This window comes from Molossus molossus, unplaced genomic scaffold, assembly GCF_014108415.1.
Source record: "Molossus molossus isolate mMolMol1 unplaced genomic scaffold, mMolMol1.p scaffold_m16_p_4, whole genome shotgun sequence".
Taxonomy (NCBI): domain Eukaryota; kingdom Metazoa; phylum Chordata; class Mammalia; order Chiroptera; family Molossidae; genus Molossus; species Molossus molossus.
Genome location: NW_023425377.1, coordinates 74,754,490 through 74,772,575, shown reverse-complemented (window position 1 = coordinate 74,772,575; position 18,086 = coordinate 74,754,490). Strand labels below are relative to the sequence as shown.

Below are 18,086 nucleotides of genomic sequence, written 5' to 3'. Positions count from 1 at the left end.
ACATTTACATTGTTGTATAACCATCACCACCATTCATCTCCAGATATCTTTCATCTTCCCCAAAGAAAAATCTGTACCCATTAAGCACTAACTCCTCACCCCCCCCCATCCCCTTGTAACCTATATTAACCTTTCTGTCTAGTGAATTTGACTGCTGTTGTTATCTAACATAAGTGGGAACCTTATATTTATCAATTTGGAATATCTTAATTTGGATATTTCAAAACCTGAACTTCTAATGTTCCCTTTCCTTCCAAATTTGCCCCACTCACAGCCTCCCCGTCTCAGTGGAGGCACTTCCGTTCTTCCAGTTGTTCAGGCCCAAACTCTGGAGACATTAGTGGCTTCTCTCTTTCTCTTACACTCATATCCTGACTAACAACAAATCCTCTTGCCTCTACCTTTAAAATATGGTCCAACTGACCATTTCTTACGCTGCTATCCCCAACCTGGTCCTAACTACCTATGTCACACCTGGATAGCATAAGTCAGCTTCAAGCAGGCTACCTCACACCCTACAATCCATGCTTAACCCAAAAGCCATAATGATTTTTTAAAATCCTAAGTCAGATCATGTCCCGTGTCTGCTCAAACCCCTGCAATGACTCCCCAGTCACTCATAGTAAATGAAAGCAAAAGTCCTTCAGTGGCAGAGAAAGCCTCGCATGACCATCCCTGATACCTGTCCTCCTTTTTTTTAATTTACCATTAGCATTATTGGTTTTTTATTTATTTTTTAAATATGTTTTTATTGATTTTTTAGAGAGGAACAGAGAGAAAGAAACATAGATGTGAGAGAGAAACAGTAATTGACTGCCTCCCACATGCCCCCTACTGGGGATCAAGCCCACAATCCAGTCATGTGCCCTGACTGGGAATCGAACCACAATGTCTCAGTCCATGGGACAACACTCTATCCACTGAGCCACAATGGCCAGGCTCCTGTCCTCTTAGCTGCTGTGCTCCCTCTCACTGGCTCTGCTCCAGCCACACTGCCCTCAGGAAACCTCCCACCTCAGGGTCTTTGTATTAATGTCACCCTTGCCTGGGGCACTGTTTCCCCAGATATGCACTCACCTAAATCATTCACCATCTTCACAATGTAACTTTCTCAATGAGATTTATGAAGACCACCATTTTTAATATGACGACCTGCTCGCTCCCATGCCCGTGATTCTCTTAATCCTGTGGTAGTTGACCCCAAAATAATGACTGACACATAGTAAATAATCAGTAAAAATAGGTTTGATGTATTGAATAAACAAATGTGGTTCTGAAGAGGATGCCTGTAACACTGTCTCCTGATCACAGATGATTGGCCAACATGGAAAGAAGACATGCCTGTGCCAGTCAGAATCTTTTTTCTAAGTTTTTTTTTTTTTTTTTTTTTACATAGAGGAGCTTACATAAATCTAGCTTCTATTAAGCAGTGAAGTTATCAGACATGACTAGTGAGATCAGCTGTTTCCCATGTCTCTTTTTATGTAGAGGTAACCAGTCTGAGAATATAAAGCTGATCATCTGAGAGGAAATCCTCACAGTGTTTGAGCCCTATGTTCAGTTGTGCCAGTGGACAGCTGAGCCAAGGACTCATGTGTAAGTACTTTATAGGAAGGAGCAAGGAATATGGCACATGGGTTAGACAGACAAGATGTGATACAGGGAAGAAAATACATCCAATAAAATTTACCTTATGTCAGTTCCCACAACAAGTAAGCTGAGTTTTCATCCTGTAGGGAAATTCTAGAAAGTGACACAAGATCCAGACTTCAGAATTATCCCAGCTAAGGTGTGAAGGATAATGGGGTAGCCCACATCTCTTCATCAAGAGCTGTCCCTGATGGAGCACAATTCCCTGTCACTTCTGCCATCATGCACTCAGAAAAGCAGGCTCCACCTGGGGCTGACCATGGCCGTCAGTCTGGTATGCAATGCAGATACTGAAAGGATCTCAGAAAACATAGGAGAAATGCTGACAAATTTTACTACTCCACCCTTCACTACAAACTTAATTCTATTAGCATTCTTCTCAAAAAGTGAACTAAGTTCTGAATACGTTCCACAACATGTAACTACCATGCCTCCAGAGAGTACCTTCCCCCAAAGATAAACCACTTAACACAACAAGTTTTACTCTATTGTATTCATTAGTACATGTCTTAGGATCTTGGAGTGTATCTTAAAACCACAATGGTGGGGAAAAAGATCCAAGAAAACAAGGAGAGGGAAGAGGAAAGGAAGAAAGGAAGGAAGAAAAAGACAAAGACTGGAGCAATATCTAAGAGTTATCCTGTGCAGAGTAATAAAATTAATCACCTGAACAAACTAGCTTTCAAATTTAGATTCCTATTCTTGAAGTTAAAAATCACATCACTGTTTATGGGAAAGGTGTGATAGCTCAGGTGTGTTGGCTCAGTGTCAGGTTAGAGTCCATCCCAACTCCAATCTCTTTCTCTGAAAAGTGGGGTAAATAAGATGAAATTGCTCAAAGAAATGTCATGACCACATAAAGTCATACATGTAAGGCTTCAATTTTCAACCTTTTCCATCTCACGGCACATAATTACTAAAATTTGATGGCACAACAAAAAATATTTTTTGCCGATCTGACCAAAAAAATAGGTATAATTTTGATTCATTTATGCTGGACAGCTATTGCGTTGGCTGTTGTCACTTTTTTATTTGACAGTCTAAGGGAAGAGAGGTCAGTGCCCCTGACTAAGCAGTGGGATATTGCATGTTTTAAAAATTCTTGCAGCACACCAGTTGAAAATTGCAGGTGTAAAGCAAAGAGCACAGTCCTGCAAAGTAAAGCAAAGTAAGCACTTTTTATGACTACTGTGTGATTTTTATTCCATTTCTCCAAGATAAAAACAAACACACAACCAAATTAAGGTGAAGAAAATCAACATTTGAGAGAATAATTGGCGGGGGAGGGGGACCATGTCAGCACTTCCTGTAAGTGCTTCAAATATAATGTTGGAAATCTCAGGAATGGTGATAAGAAAAAATAAACTTCATGGGCTGCAAACAGAAGAAAAATACAAAAGGAGATTATTGAGGAGGAACTAATACAAAAACAAAGTAAACAAAATAGAAACAAACTCATAGATACAGAGAACAGATTGATGGTTGCCAGAGGAGAGGGGGATGAGGGACTGAGTAAAAATGGTGAAGGCATTGAGAAGTACAAATTGGTAATTATAAAACAGTCATGGGGGTGTCAAGTACAACACAGAGAATATAGTCAATAACATGGTGCTGGGTTGGTACTGGAAATAGCAGAAGAAATACTTTGTAAAGTACATGATTGTCTAACCACTGTGCTATACACCTGAAACTAATACAAAATAATATTGAATGTAAACTGTGATTGAAAAATAAAATAAAAACAAAGTCTTGGGTGCTTTAAGAATAGAAGAAATGAAGCATGTGTTTCAAGAAAGAAAGAGAAAAAAAAAACAGATTTAAATCCACAACATAGGCCTTTGGGGATTTCAATGTCCACTTAGTTCTGAGATGAATGACCCATCACAGACAAGGGGCTCCTTGCCTAAGGAGCCTTCCCAAGGTCCCCTTGACATCCTTGTTCCTCAGGCTGTAGATGAAGGGGTTTAGCATGGGGGTGACCACTGTGTACATTACTGAGGCAACTGAGTTGTGTAGGGAAGAATGGGTCACAGCAGAACTAAGGTAGACACCCAGGCTTGTCCCATAGTACAAGGAGACCACGCAGAGGTGAGACCCACAGGTGGAAAATGCTTTATATTTTCCCACTGCAGAGGACATTCTCATTAAAGAGGAGACAATCTGAGAGTAAGAAAAGAGAATTCCAGCAAAAGGAAACACACCCAGTAGGGCAGTTGCCACATACAAGAAGATGATATTGATGAGAGTGTCAGAGCAGGCCACCTTGAGCATCTGAGCTAGTTCACAGAAGAAATGTGGAATTTCAGTGCCTGTACAGAAGGTCAGCTGCCTCATCAATAAAATATGAAGCAAGGAGACCCAGAAAAGGAGAAGCAAAGACATCAGAACCAGAAAGCCACAGAACCGTGGGTTCATGATGACTGTGTAGTACAGAGGACGGCAGATGGCCACATAGCGGTCATAGGCCATCACAGTCAGGAGGAAATTGTCCATTCCAGCAAAAATCATAAAAAAATACACCTGAATGAAGCACTGGGCGTAGGAGATGGCTTTGCTCTGAGCCTGGATATTCACCAGCATCTTTGGGATGATGGTGGAGGTGAAACAGATGTCAACAAAGGACAGATTGGCAAGAAAGAAATACATGGGGGTGTGCAGGTGGGAGTCAGAGCTGATGGCCAGAATGATGAGTAGGTTTCCAAGTATAGTGACCAGGTACATGAACAGTAACATTCCAAAGAAGAAGGGCTGTAGTTCAGGATCCTCTGAGAGACCCCGGAGGAAAAATTCTGATACTTTAGTGTGGTTTTCTACTTCCATGTAGCTGGTGTGTCTGCTGGAGAAAAATGCAAAAGCAGTGTTTAGTGAACTGCCAACTGGCACATCAGCTAGTTGTCACCTTTAGATTTTACCTTTGCAAGGACATTCTTCTCCCTCAATTAGTTCTTCCAATGACAGTGATTCACTCAGACGAATGGTAGCCATTTTCATTTTAAATGTAATTATTTAGCCTGTTTTAAATTATCAATAACCTTTTTTTAAACAAACTTTATTTTTTTATTGTTTTAAACTTATCTTTATTGTTGAATGTATTACAGATGTCCCCCCCTTTTCCCCTCATTGATCCCACTCCTCCCCACTCCTGCTTTCCCCACACTATTGTCTGTGTCCATTGGTTATGCATATATGCATATAAGTTCTTTGGTTTATTTCTTCCCATTCCCCACCCTTCCCTTTAAGGTTCATCAGTGTAACAAACAATTTGCACTTCTTCATACCTTCACCTTTTCTGCCCACCCTCCCAATCCCCCTCCCATCTGGCAACCAACAAAAAGTTCTCTTTATTGCCCTGGCCAGTTTGGTTCAGTGGTTAGAGCGTCATCCTGCAGACCAGAGAGTCCCAGGTTCAGTTCCCACTATGGACATGTACCTCAATTGTGGTTCATTCCCGCCCTGGTTGGGGTTGTGCAGGTAGCAACCAGTCGATGTGTCTCTCTCACATGAATGTTTCCCTCTCTCTTCCTCCCTCTCTCCCTTCTGCTCTACCTGAAAATGTCCTCGGGTCAGGATTTTAAAAAGTTCTCTGTATCTATGGGTCTGTTTCTGTTTTGCAGGTTCATTTTGTTTGTAGATTCAGTCATTGATATATATGTATTTATTACCATTTTATGTTCATATTTTTTATCTTCTTCAAGAATACACTTCAACATTTTATATAATACTGGTTTGGTGGTGATGCTCTCCTTTAGTTTTTTCATGTTGGGAAACTCTTTATATGTCCATGGATTCTAAATGATAGCTTTGCAAAATAGAGTAATTTTGGTTGTAGGTCCTTGCTTTTCATCACTTTGCATATTTCTTACCACTCCCTCTGGCCTGCAAAGTTTCTTTTGAGAAATCAGCCAACAGTCTTATGGGAGCTTGTAGGTAACTAACTGCTTTTCTCTTGCTACTTTTAAGATTCTCTCTTTGTCTTTAGCCTTTTGCATTTTATGATGTGTCTTGGTGTGGGCCTCTTTGGGTCATCTTGTTTAGGACTCTGCACTTCCTACACTTGTATGTCTGTTTCCTTTACCAAGTTAGGGAAGTTGTCTGTCATTATTTTTTCAAATAGTTTTTCAATTTTTTGCTCTCTTCTCCTTCTGGCACCCCCATGACGCCAATATTGGTATGCTTGAAGTTGTCCCAGAAGCTTCTTACATGATCCTCATTTTTTTTTATTCTTTTTTCTTTTTGCTGTTCTGATTGGATTTGTTTCTTGGCTTCACATACTCTATTGATTCCCTGTAAATTATTCTTTATTTCAGTTAGTGCATCCTTCATTTCTGACTGGTTCTTTATTATGCTCTTGAGGTCCTCACTAAGCTTCTTGAGCATCTTCATAACCAATGTCTTAAACTCTGCATCTGTTAGATTGCTTATCTCCATTTCATTTAGTTCTCCTGGAGTTTTGTTCTGTTCTTTCATTTGGGACATGTTTCTTTGTCTCCTCATTTTGGCTGCCTCTCTGTTTGTTTCTATATATTAGGTAGAGTTACTATGTCTCCTAGGCTTCATAGGGTGACCTATTGTTGTAGGTATCCTATAGGGTCCAGTGGCACAGCCTCCCTGATCATCCCTTCTGGGCCCTCTAGGTGTACCCCTAGTGTGGACTGTACACCCTTCTGTTATTATTGAGTCTTGATTGCTGTTGACATGTCAATGGGAGGGATTTACTCAGGCTGATTGGCTGCAAGGACTGGCTGTGCCCAGTGACCACTGACCTCTAACTACCTTGGATGATCAGTTGTGCAGGGGCCCACCACACAGAGAAAGACTTATTTCAGCAAGGCTCTGACACCCAATGAGTTCACTCCTTGAGTGTGTCACTTTTGGAGGTGGTTGGGTGGTGGTGCTTTGAAGTGGTCTGAAGCTGTCCACTGGGTGTGCTGGCTCTGGGGCCGGGTCAGCCACTGCCTATGTTCTACCCAGGGCAACCAGGCATAAGCTACAAAGTGATCTACAGATGGCTGCTTCTTGTGCTGGGCTTGGAGGTGCCCAGGCAAAGCCAAGCTGTGAACCAAGGCTGACCGCTTCTAGTGCTGGGCCTGCAGCCACTTAGCAAGAGGTATGAGGCTCACTGAGGCCAGATGCTGCTTGTTTGAAAGAATTTAGAAAAATCTGAAGCAGAAGCCAAGACAGGCCAATTCTATGGTAAAGCCACAGAAAGAGCTTGGGTGGGCCTGAAAGTTGGGTGGGGCGGGGCCTCAGGAAATCACCAGGGCAGAGCAAACAGTGTGAACCAGGTTGCTGGAGTCCCAGATATGGCACCCGTCTGCCAGTCCTGTGGGGGAAGGGCTCACCAAAGGAACAATGGCCTCTGCCAGTACATCTGTCTGAGAGAAAGCTGCCTCTCCAGTTTCTTCCCTGATGCCAAACAACTCAGTTCTTTCCTGTGTGTCTCTGGTGCCCTTCAAGCTTCCTCCCCCATGCTGGAGCCTAGAGGGTACAAGTCCAAATAAGTCCGTGAGCGGGCCCTTTAAGAGGTGCTGCTTGGGGCTCCAGAATCCTCAGCCTCCCTCGGCCTCAATTTCTGCTGGTTTTTACAGCCAGAAGGTATTGGGACTTCTCTTCCTGGCACTGAACCCTGAGCTGGGAGCCTGGTGTGGGACGGGGACCCCTCATTCAAAGAGGACCTTCCTAGCCAAGGTGTCCTTCCTCATTTTTACCCACCACATATGGGTGTGGGACCAGCCCATCTGCATCTCTGCCCCTCCTTCCAGTCTCAATGTGGCTTCTACTTCAATTTTGTAGTTCTAGGACTTCCATTCAGCTCGAATTTCAGGGGCTTCTGAATGATGGTTGTTCTGTAGTTTAGTTGTAATTTTGATGTGGTTGTGGGAGGAGGCAAGTACATTTAAATAGCTCTATAGCAGACATTAATTCCTGGATTCTCTACTCAAACAACCTTAATTCTATGAACTAATGTTTTCCATTGATGTGACAGTTAACTCTCAAGTGCCTTATTTTATTTCTAAAAATGTTGTTACTGATATTGTCTTCTATGTATTAAAAAAAGCCTTTGTGCACAGTATGATCTCAGTAAATTATAGCTATTATTAATGATAACCTATTCCTTTTATTACAACAATCTTTGATATATAACTCTCCCAAAGTGCAGTGCAGAGATGTGATTCAGAAAATGGGATCTTGAGTGAAACTTCCTAGAACAGAATTTTGGTCCACCAACTTCCTATGTGTGTAACCTTGACAAAGTTCTTTAATCTCTCTTAGCTGCATATAACCTCCTCTCTAAAATGAGAGTCATAAATATTTTCTACATTATAAGACTAATGAGTGATTTAAATGAGATGATGCATGTTATTTTGTAGTGTGGTTCTTGTGATATACTATGGACACCTGATAAATGTGAACTTCTGTTCCTAATGTCACAACAAATCTATCTTTCATGGCCATCACTGATCTATAATCCCCTTAAACTGGGTCAGCCAACAAAGATGGAAGTCTGATCATTAGAAAAACAACAAATCTGTTACCTCTTTTGTCACCATGCAGCACTTCTAATTAGTGACAATCCTTGTGGCTTCTCTTTCAGATGCTGCCTGCCAGATGTATTCTTCCAAGGATAGGGGGAGGCAGGAGGACTGCATAGATAAGGAGGGTAAACAGAAATCACAAAACCACTAAAATAAAATACAAAGCAAGTGTGTGAGTATATACATGCTCTTGAGTAAACACATGTTGCTTTAAAAATCAGCAGTTAATTGTAAGAAAAAAAAAGTATTGATAGCTTTGATTAAAAATATTCAAAGCTTCTATAAATCAAAGCATCCCTAAAAGATTAAATGGCAAATTTAAGATGCAAATAAATGTTTACATTCACCATGACAGAAAAAGAAAAAAGAAAAAAAGATGGGCATTATAAATACCTAGAGAAAGCAGTTAATTACAAAGAGAAAGAAATCACTGAGGACCATTTAGTCTGGGGAGGTGGGTAGACAAGGCTTCTCTGATGTAAATATTTGAACTGTGAGAAGAAGGATGGGTAATTGTTAATCAGAGAAAATAAGGAAAGGGCTCCTTTGGGGCTGAGAGGACAGAATCCATTTTTGCCCTGTGGGTCAATAAGGTTGGGAATGAAAGATTTGCAGGGCTACTGAGATGGAGAACAGAGGGTGAGGGTCAGGGGGACAGAGTGTGTGAGGCCCATTTCTCAAGCATCCTGAAGTATTCCTTGAGGTGCCTCTCATGCTGGCAATTTTATGTTTATTTGTGGATCTGATGTCATGACAGGTTTGCTCACCATTGCCTTCCAGGGACTTGCATAGTGCCTGGCATAGGTGCTCAACACATACAAATGTTAGATACATAATAAAGATTGAGACCAAAACATCAATTATAACACAAAAAAAGTGATCTTCAAAGGACATCACATGCCTGCATATGCACACAAAATAGCAAAGTTGACTAGAATGCATTCGTATCTATTTTAAAAGAATAATATATCATGAATAAGTAGTACCCACTCTAGGTATGAAAAGTTGGTTTAGCACTAAAATGTTTGCTAACATAACTCACCAAAAAGAGGGGGTTCTTAACCATAATCACGATAGACAATGTATTTGGGAAAACGTAGCAGCCATTACTGTGCTTAACAACCAGGACAGAGCCTCTCACTAAGTGAGGAAACTGAGGACAATTTCTTAACCCAGTAAAGCAGTTGTTTTAAAGCTGCAGCAAACAGTATATTCTACACTAAATAGTTGAGTTAAATTCATGAAAAGGCCAAGGCAGTCTGCTCCAGCATCAGTTATTCCTGAATCAGTAGTCTCCAACACCAATCGTTTTAATATCGATGGTCACAAGAACATTCAAGAGATTGGTAAGATGAGAAAAAGAAACTAGTCTGAGTACTGAACATCAGAAACAAGTACATTGTGTGTCAATAATATTGTGGACACTACACAGTAAAAACTATTAAGCTCTATGAGTAACTCCACTCTGCTGCAAAAATAGGGAATATAACAGAAAAATACAATTACATGAGGAAGAAAACAAACAATACCTCATACGTAATGGATCTCCATGAATAGTTAATAAATAAATAACTGGACACAGAATATGCGAGAAGAGCCTATGATTATGGGAAAGAGTTGAGAAGAATTGGAGATTCTCTGGGAAGTAACTCTCATTATAGAGAGTCTCTAGAGTCCACAAAGAGAGAGAAGAAAACAGAATAAGAGTTGGAAAAGACCAGTTCCCATAGAAACTAAAGTACCTTAAAACTACAGAGACTGTACCTTTGTAGCGTTTTCTTGTCTCATTATAGAGGTAAAGACCAGTATGCACTCTCTCTCCACTTTTTCTTCTTACTCTGCCAGCCCTCACTAGGACACAATGACCCTCTTTAATGGTTATCACTGAAGCTCTCTGTTCTTTGAGGTCTGTCCCAGAGAAGCCCATTTGGGTTTTCACATAGGTTGAGATCAAAGAATTTTAGGAAATGGGCAAAAGGGATATGTTACTATCATCTCAATGGTTGAAGTCTCAGAGCTCTTTATTAAATAAATTGTTCTGTTGACTTTACTTTCTCCAAATAACACAGCTCCCTTGGGGCACAAAGATAACAGAATGGAAAATTTTCAGCCAGTGCTCTGTTTATGCACAGTGGGGAAAGAAGGTATTTTCTCCAAGGAGGAATTCTTTCTCTCTTTGGTTAAACTTAAAAGTGACAAGGTGTCTCCAAAGGGATGTTTAATTTCCTCAGGAACCAAACCCAGAAACTAACTTGCTATGATGTTCTCACCTTGAAGAACCTGAGATTTTAAGAATAATTTGGTGTCCATGGTGTTGTGCAGGCAAAGAGGTCCTTTCTGAAGAAAAGCAGAGAGGTTAATAGCTGGCATTCTGTTGAAAGGACTAACCAAGTAGGGACTGAAAAACATCCCTTAACCTTCGCTGGTGACATGAAAGCCTTTGTTGATATTGGGGGAGCTCCATTTATTACCTCTATATTGAGGTGTAGGGGTAGAAATAACTCAGCTAAAGTTGGTGGAAGAGTATTTGGGAAATAAATATAGGTTACAAATATAAATCACCTATACAGTCTGTCAAGGAAGGAGAGAACAAGGGTAAAATGTACCCTAAAGGAAGTACAGAGAATGGGAGAGTTTAACATTTCTTTAATAGATGCTATAGAAACACATGTAATTTCAAAGATGCAGACCATATTTGGTGCAAGCATTAGAATACACAGGACATCTGGCCACATAATTCACAGGATGTGAAATACACCTTCAATCAATGACAATAATAATGTGCTGTATCTCTAGTTTATAGAAATTATGGGCCTAGAAATCAAGGATTGGAAGTAGCATCAGCCCCTTGGAGTGATTCACATTGGTTCTTGAGCAGTTGAGCCCATTCTGAGGGAGGCCTGTGTGAAGGGAGGGCCCTGGGGTGCAAGGAGGACATTAAAAAGACAGATTTGGCCCCCACCTTGGAGTGGCCTTCTTAGACAGGCCTGGCTCCCTTCACTTGTGACAGCCAGGCCCTCAGCCCCATGTTGAGCTGGGTTGGAAAGTGTGGTGAGGGTGCATCTGTGGGGCTTTTCATCCATTGTGCTTCTCTCTTCAGGAACCTTCTAAGTAACCTCTGTGGTTTCTCTCCAGGAAAAGAAAGTCCACTGTGTGAGTCACATTGCTCCAACTCCCAGGCCACCAGTTCTCATGGACCTGGAGGGAGTGTTCCAGTGAACACTGAGGGGAAGTTGGTTGAGGCCTCTTCTTATGTACGCATAAGGCCTCTTCTTTTTGTGTGTTCTCATTTGAGAATATTGTCATCTGAAAATTTGTCTTTTCCTTTACCTGTTCTTTATTTTAATCATATACAGGTAGAAAGATAAAGTACTTTCTTAGTTGCCAAAAGTGTGGTTATTTCTGTATATTGTAAAACAAGTTCCTATTAGACTCTAATAAAAATAAAAGTATTTATTTGATACAAAGGAGCTGCAGCCTGGGAAACACAGATTCAGTTAGTAACTTAACTTGTGCTCCATCAAGACAAAGAGGAAGCTGTCTTTTATAAAAAAAAAAAAAAGTTCCTGCCCAGCCGGTGTGACTCAGTGGATTGAGCATCATCCCATGGACTGAGAAGTCCTGGTTCGATTCCCAGTCAGGGCACATGCCCAGGTTGTAGGCTTAATCCCCAGTAGGGGGTGTGCAGGAGGCAGCCAATTGATGTTTCTCTCTCACATCGGTGTTTCTATCTCTTCTCTCTAAAAAAAATAAATTAATTAAAACATATTTTTTTAAAGTTCCTGCCCAAGTTCTCAATTTTATGTAAATGAAGTTTCCAAATTATGCAGTTCTGATTGGTCTAAAGTGTGCTCTAATTGGTTGGTATAGATGCAAATGAGGACACAATTCACATACATAGTCCTGATTGGGTGGGACAGGTCTCAATCCATTGGCTGAAAGACAAAACCAGGGCTCCCCTGAAGTGGTCGACTCAGAAAGGCAACAGTCAACAGCATAATACAGGAGGGTGAAAGCTCACTCTGTGGATTTTCCTAAAATGCAGAATATGTGGGAGGCCCCTGCAATGGCTGCTAGACTCTGGTTATAAATTTGGGCCCAGTTAATTGCAAGAAGTCTGTGATGACAGACATATTTCTCCTCAGGTTTCATATTTCCCCCTTTTGATCAAACCTGTCCACAGACAGTGTTGATTACTGATCGGGTCATTTTGTCCCATGCCAGTGTTTGGCTATCTGGTCCCATTCTACCTTGTCCTTTGGTGGAACTCCTGTGGTTGGGCAGTAGCCAGCAGAGTAAATCACACCATTTACATGCAAGAGGTCCCCTGGGCACCTGTAAAACTCAGAGAAATTCTCTAAGGTTAAGTTTATTCTGAGACACTGGATTTGCATGGCCTTGGAGGGGTTTCTTTACAGTATCTTGAGAAGATTTAAATAACAAAAGTATTCATTCCAGCCCTGGCCCATATGGCTCAATTGTTAGAGCATCAGCCTGTGCACGAAAAGGTTGAGGGTTCAATTCCCAATCAAGGGCACATACCTGGGTTGCAGGTTCAATCCCCACCCTGCTCAGGTGCAGGCAGAAGGCAACCAATCAATGTGTCTCTCTCACGTAGATCTCTTGCCCACGCATGCGTGCTTCCTCTCCCTCCCTCCCACTCTCTCTCGTCTCGGGTGACGATTTAAAAAAAAACAACACTCATTCCACAGTATCAAGAAAAACCAGGGGAAATGGGTGAAAGGCATTCAATATTGGGAATCAACAACTAAACCCATCTCTATGTTGCCTGTGAGAGATTCATTCTAGATTGAAAGACACACAGACTGATAGTAAAGAAATGGAATTTCTCCACCAGTCCCATTAACTTTTCAATTCCACTCAGTAAAAATGATGACATTGATTCCACTAATAAAAGTGATTCTTTTTTTCATTGAAGGGTAGTAATGAAAAGAGCTATGTTCCAAAGGGTCAGAAGTTAACCTGGTGAAGAGTATGTTCTCTCCCTCTGATTGAAAACAAATGCAAAAGCTGACCCTGTTCTCCTCAGCTCCAGTGAATAAAATTCTGCCCCACCTCAAGGCTCTTGTACTAAAGGGATGCCTTCCTGCTGTTGTATCCTGTGGAAAAGACACACAGCTTAGTGGCAGCAATTTCCTTTGCAAAGTCCACCTCCCCAGGGACCTACAAGACACCATTTGTGTGAGAAGTGGCAGAGGACTCAAGGAAATAGAAGAGGTGAAAATAAGGCAATGGTCTGTGAGAGAGGCAGGTCTGGGCTGAAAGTGAAGGGCCAGAGCTGCACGGACTGCAGTAGTCACCAAAAGATCAAGGGACAATTCCCATGGGAGCCTCAGTGGATGGCAATACTGGGGACTGAGGGAGACAGCCAGGACCAAATTCATTTGGGATGGAACAGGACAATGTGAAGTCTGTATGACGCAGGCAAAGCTGGAGAATAGTGGGAGCGCACCTGTCCCCATCATCATTACTAAGTTTTGTTCACAGTAGGGCAATCATGCAGTCCCCACTGCTATGTTCCCTTAAGGAGGCAGCCAATTTTTAACCATGAGAGTGCTTTCAGTTCACTGTTTTTTTATGTCACTGAACACTTCCCCATAGGGTATCGACGTCCCTGTCAAACATAGCCTCTGGCAAGGGAGGCCCTCCCACACTGCCTTGGCCAGAGTGACTCAATGTAAATGGACTCAGTGAGCAGTATAGACAGTGAAGCAGTCACTGTCTTTACAATTTTACCCTATAAAAATGCCTATTAACCCAACCAGAGAATCCAGGTGATTAGAAGATGGTTAAAAGTCAATCCTGTAGGCCCATTTTTGCCCAAATTGCAACCTGGAAGGTATAGCAACTAGACTGTTCTGGCTTGGCTATCAGTGCAAAGATAAGCACATCATGCACAGGAATGGTAAGGGCCAAATCATTAATGACTAAATAGATCTATAGGACAACCCAGATCTCTATGCATCTCAACAAACCCTTAGATTTTAGACCCAGGGTAGCATATCCTATATTTCCTACATTCACTTCCTTTTGACTGTGACTCACATTTGTCATAAAACCAAAAGGAACTGAGAGAACAGAAGAATTTCCCACACTTTTTACATCTTTATAGGGTAAAATTTTAATGTATGTAAAATGAATTGAAAAACCGTTAGCTTTATCACATTGTTTAATTCTTAGGTTTCTCTTCACTGTGCATTTGTATGTCTTTACAAGGCTTTCCCACATTCCTTACATGTATAAGGTTTCACTTTAGTATGTATTCTTACATGCCGAATTAGGCTCACGGAGGCAGTGAAGGATTTCCCACATTCCTTACCTTCATAGGATTTCTCTCAAATAAGGGTTCACATGTAATGTGAAGGTAGATAGAATATATTCTGAATATGGAGAGTGCCTCTCCAGTATAAGGTTTCGTATGAGAAGACTGAAGATAGGTTTTCCACAGTCCTTACATCTATAGGGTTTCCTCCAGTGTAGATTGCCATGTGAACTTAAAATATGAATATCAGAAGATTTTCCCACATTCCTTACATTTATAACATCTCTTAGCAGGTTGAGTTTCTACAGTGACACCAATGTTTATGGAGTTAATAAAAGCTCTCCTGCATTCCTTCCATTCATAGTTTTTCTCATTCTGACTACTCATGTGCCAAAAGGTAAGCTTTATTAACAAAGGCTTCCCCACTGTCACTACATTTGAAGGCTTTCTCTTGCATGCTAGTTTTCTAGTACCCAATGTTTGGAGTCAGGCTGACAGTTTTTCCACACTGATTAAATATGGAAAATTTCTCTCCAGCAGAGGTTTTCTTCTGCAGAGCAAGGAAGCTTTTTCCATAATGATTACCCTCATGAGTGTTCCCTATATTTTGAGATCACCTCTGTGTCCTATGACATGAGTTTTTGAAGTCTTTTCCACAGTGCTTATAGTCACAAAGTTCCCACCCACTGTGTATTCTATCATGTTGATGAATACATAAATGATCATGATTTCTCAGATTCATTCATTAATCCTACTCATCTCAAAATCAAAATATCAATACAATGATTATGATTTTTGCCATTTCCATTCATTCATATATCTCCAGCTTTGTTTATTTAAGTTGAATGGTGAATCCTTCTGCCTCAAGTCCAGTCTTAAAATAGGCTGGCCCTTGCCAGTTTGGCTCAGCAATTAAGAGTATCGGCCTGAGGACCGAATAGATGTAGGTTCAATTCCCGGTCAAGGGCATGTACCTGGTTTACAGGTTCAATCCCATACATTTGGGAGGCAACCAATCAATGTCTCTCTCTCTCTCTCTCACATCGATGTTTCTCTCTCCCCTCCCCTCCCTTCCACTCTCTCTAGAAATCAATGCAGAAAATATCCTCAAGTGAGAATTAACAAAAACAAAAAAATAAAAGGAAATATTACCTCTTTTTATGCCACAAGAAGATCATTTATATCTGGCCTCTGAAACCCATGTTAAGATATACGTACTGATTTATAATGCATTAAGGCTTTTATTGAAATGGGAAATAAAGTAAATACAAAAAGTGTTCATTCTCACAAAGAAACCACTGTACCAGTGACTGTTAAACTTTGATATCCATAAGAAATATTTAGTGTTCATTAAGTACACATGACTGGGCCCCAATGCCAGAGCTGACCAAGTAGGTCAATGGTAGAGGCTGAGAAAACACATTTCTAAGAGAGTGATGGTGATTCTGTAAGTCCTAGAACCACATTTTTTAAATCCTCACCCAGGGACGTTTGTTGATTTTTAGAGAGGGAGAAAAGGAGAAAGAAATATAGATATGAGAAACATCGATCAGTTGCCTCCCATATGTGCCCCAGTGGAAATCAAACTTGCTACCCAAGTATGTGTCTAACCAAGAATCAAACTTGCATCTCTGGTGTGTGGGACGGTGCTCCAACCAACTGAGCTAGATGGCCAGGGCCCTAGAACCACATCTTTAAAGAAACCGCCCAGATTAAAACCCACTAGAGTACAGGCTAGTGTCTGTTAGTTTTATTAGATTCAGATTTAACACCACTTATCCTGCAACTCAGTAACTGTGTGTGTGTGTGTGTGTGTGTGTGTGTGTGTGTGTGTGTAGCAAGACACTGCAGGAATGATGGCAGCCTTATCTACAGTGAGCAGGTTCTTGCAATTCACCAGCATCATGTCTTTGTATATGTTTTTCTGAGTTATGCCCAATAAACTCAATTCTTCCTCAATGAGGTTCACAGCCACATAGCAAAGGTCACTGAGTCCTAACCCATCACACACTATTTGGCTTCAGCAAAATAACATCTCCACCAATGTTCACTTGGAAATGATGGCGGAGGACCCAATAAAAATAGAGAATATAAGATCTCTGATCATCTCCATCAGGGTACAGTGGTCCTTGGTATTATTCTATTTACATTCACTCATGGTCGATCTCCTTCAGTTATGGCTTTAATGGAACCTATAGCACATAAACTTATCTCAATACAACAAACCTATAAGCTCTTCTTGTTTATTTCCCTCTTGTAGCACAGTACTAAAAATTGAAGACACCTGTAAATGCTTATGAATAAGTAAATTCTTTGACAAATTCACACTTTCATCTTCCTTACCATGTCAGCAGCACACCCAGGAAAATAAAAATTATACAGTCACCATCCTGAGAGACAATAATATTATGTACTAATTATTGTAGTGCAAAAATTATTCAGGGTATATTCTCACAATAAAGGGCTGGTGCACAGACTCACTCACTTGCAGGCACTCACACTGGGCTCCAGGGGAGAGAAGGCATACCAGAGGGCACCCAAGACATAGAGGGAAATATGAGTCATGTGGCTTCAGTCTGAGGGCTGGAGAGACAGCCTCCATTGTCCCTGTATTAAGTCATCCTCCTACACAGCCAGCAGGTGGACACCATCTCACCTGTGTTGAGCTCTCTCCCCACAAAGACAAATTTGAATCTCCATTAACCTGGTGAACACCACTCCCCCACCTCCACCCCAGCATTTCCCTAGGACACTGCCCCAACCAACCCGCGCACCACCAGAGGTTTCATCAGAAGGCAGCCAACCTCGGCCCAAACACTGATAAAGGCTCTTTCTGTGGCAGACTAGCCTTGGCCCACCCTGAAGTCTTTCTTAAGGATTCTCAACGGTCCACAGGATCCAGGCAGGCAGCAGGCCTTAGTGTGCACTGTAACTCTTGCTGAGTGGCCCCAGGCTCAGCACTGACACTATATCTGAAGCTGCACTAACCTGGTGAATACAACTTGCCCACCCTACTAAACTCTTGAGATCCCAACTCGCCCAACTTGCATCCTGCCTGAGACAGTTTCACCTCCAGGCCCAGCATAGGCAGCTACCAACTGCAGAGTGCTTTGTAGCTCATAGCAGGTAGCTCTAGGCCAGTCAAAATGAGCAACTGAATTGGACCTGAACCAGACCAAAAGGCCCCAGGCCCAATACATGGTGGCCAACTTCAGACCAAAACATAGCACCACCTGATTGGCTCAACAAGCAGCACACACAAATAGTCATCTCAGCAGGCACTAGACCCCTGCTGGGGCAAATTCTACACCACAGAGTCAGCCTACACATAGCAGTTCATATCCTGTGGTTGTGGCCAATCCTCAAAGCCAGCATGAGAGTCAACACCACCCACTGACATGCCAAAAGCAATCAAGACTCAACTACAACAGAAAGGCACACACACAACCCAAATAAGGGATGCTGATGAGGCACCTGGCTCAGGGAGACTGCACCACTGGCCCCACAATACACCTACAACCTAAGGTCACTCTGCCAAGTCTGAGAGACATAGAAGATCTACCTAATACATTAAAACAAACACAGGGAGGCAGCCAAAATGAAGAGACAAAGAAACT

The 18,086-nt window shown here is 41.6% G+C and overlaps 1 protein-coding gene across 1 annotated transcript; it reads right to left on the bottom strand.

Moving 5' to 3' along the window:
• Positions 1 to 3,531: 3,531 nt before the first annotated feature.
• Positions 3,532 to 4,473, bottom strand: LOC118615209 (olfactory receptor 7D4-like). Its single transcript, XM_036239883.1, has one exon. The coding sequence runs from the start codon at positions 4,468 to 4,470 to the stop codon at positions 3,532 to 3,534; it is 939 nt and encodes a 312-aa protein (XP_036095776.1). The 5' UTR covers positions 4,471 to 4,473.
• Between the last annotated feature and the right edge of the window lie 13,613 nt (positions 4,474 to 18,086).

Excerpts from the sequence above, each read along its gene's own strand:
- LOC118615209 (XM_036239883.1), bottom strand. The coding sequence starts at position 4,470 with ATGGAAGTAGAAAACCACACTAAAGTATCAGAATTTTTCCTCCGGGGT.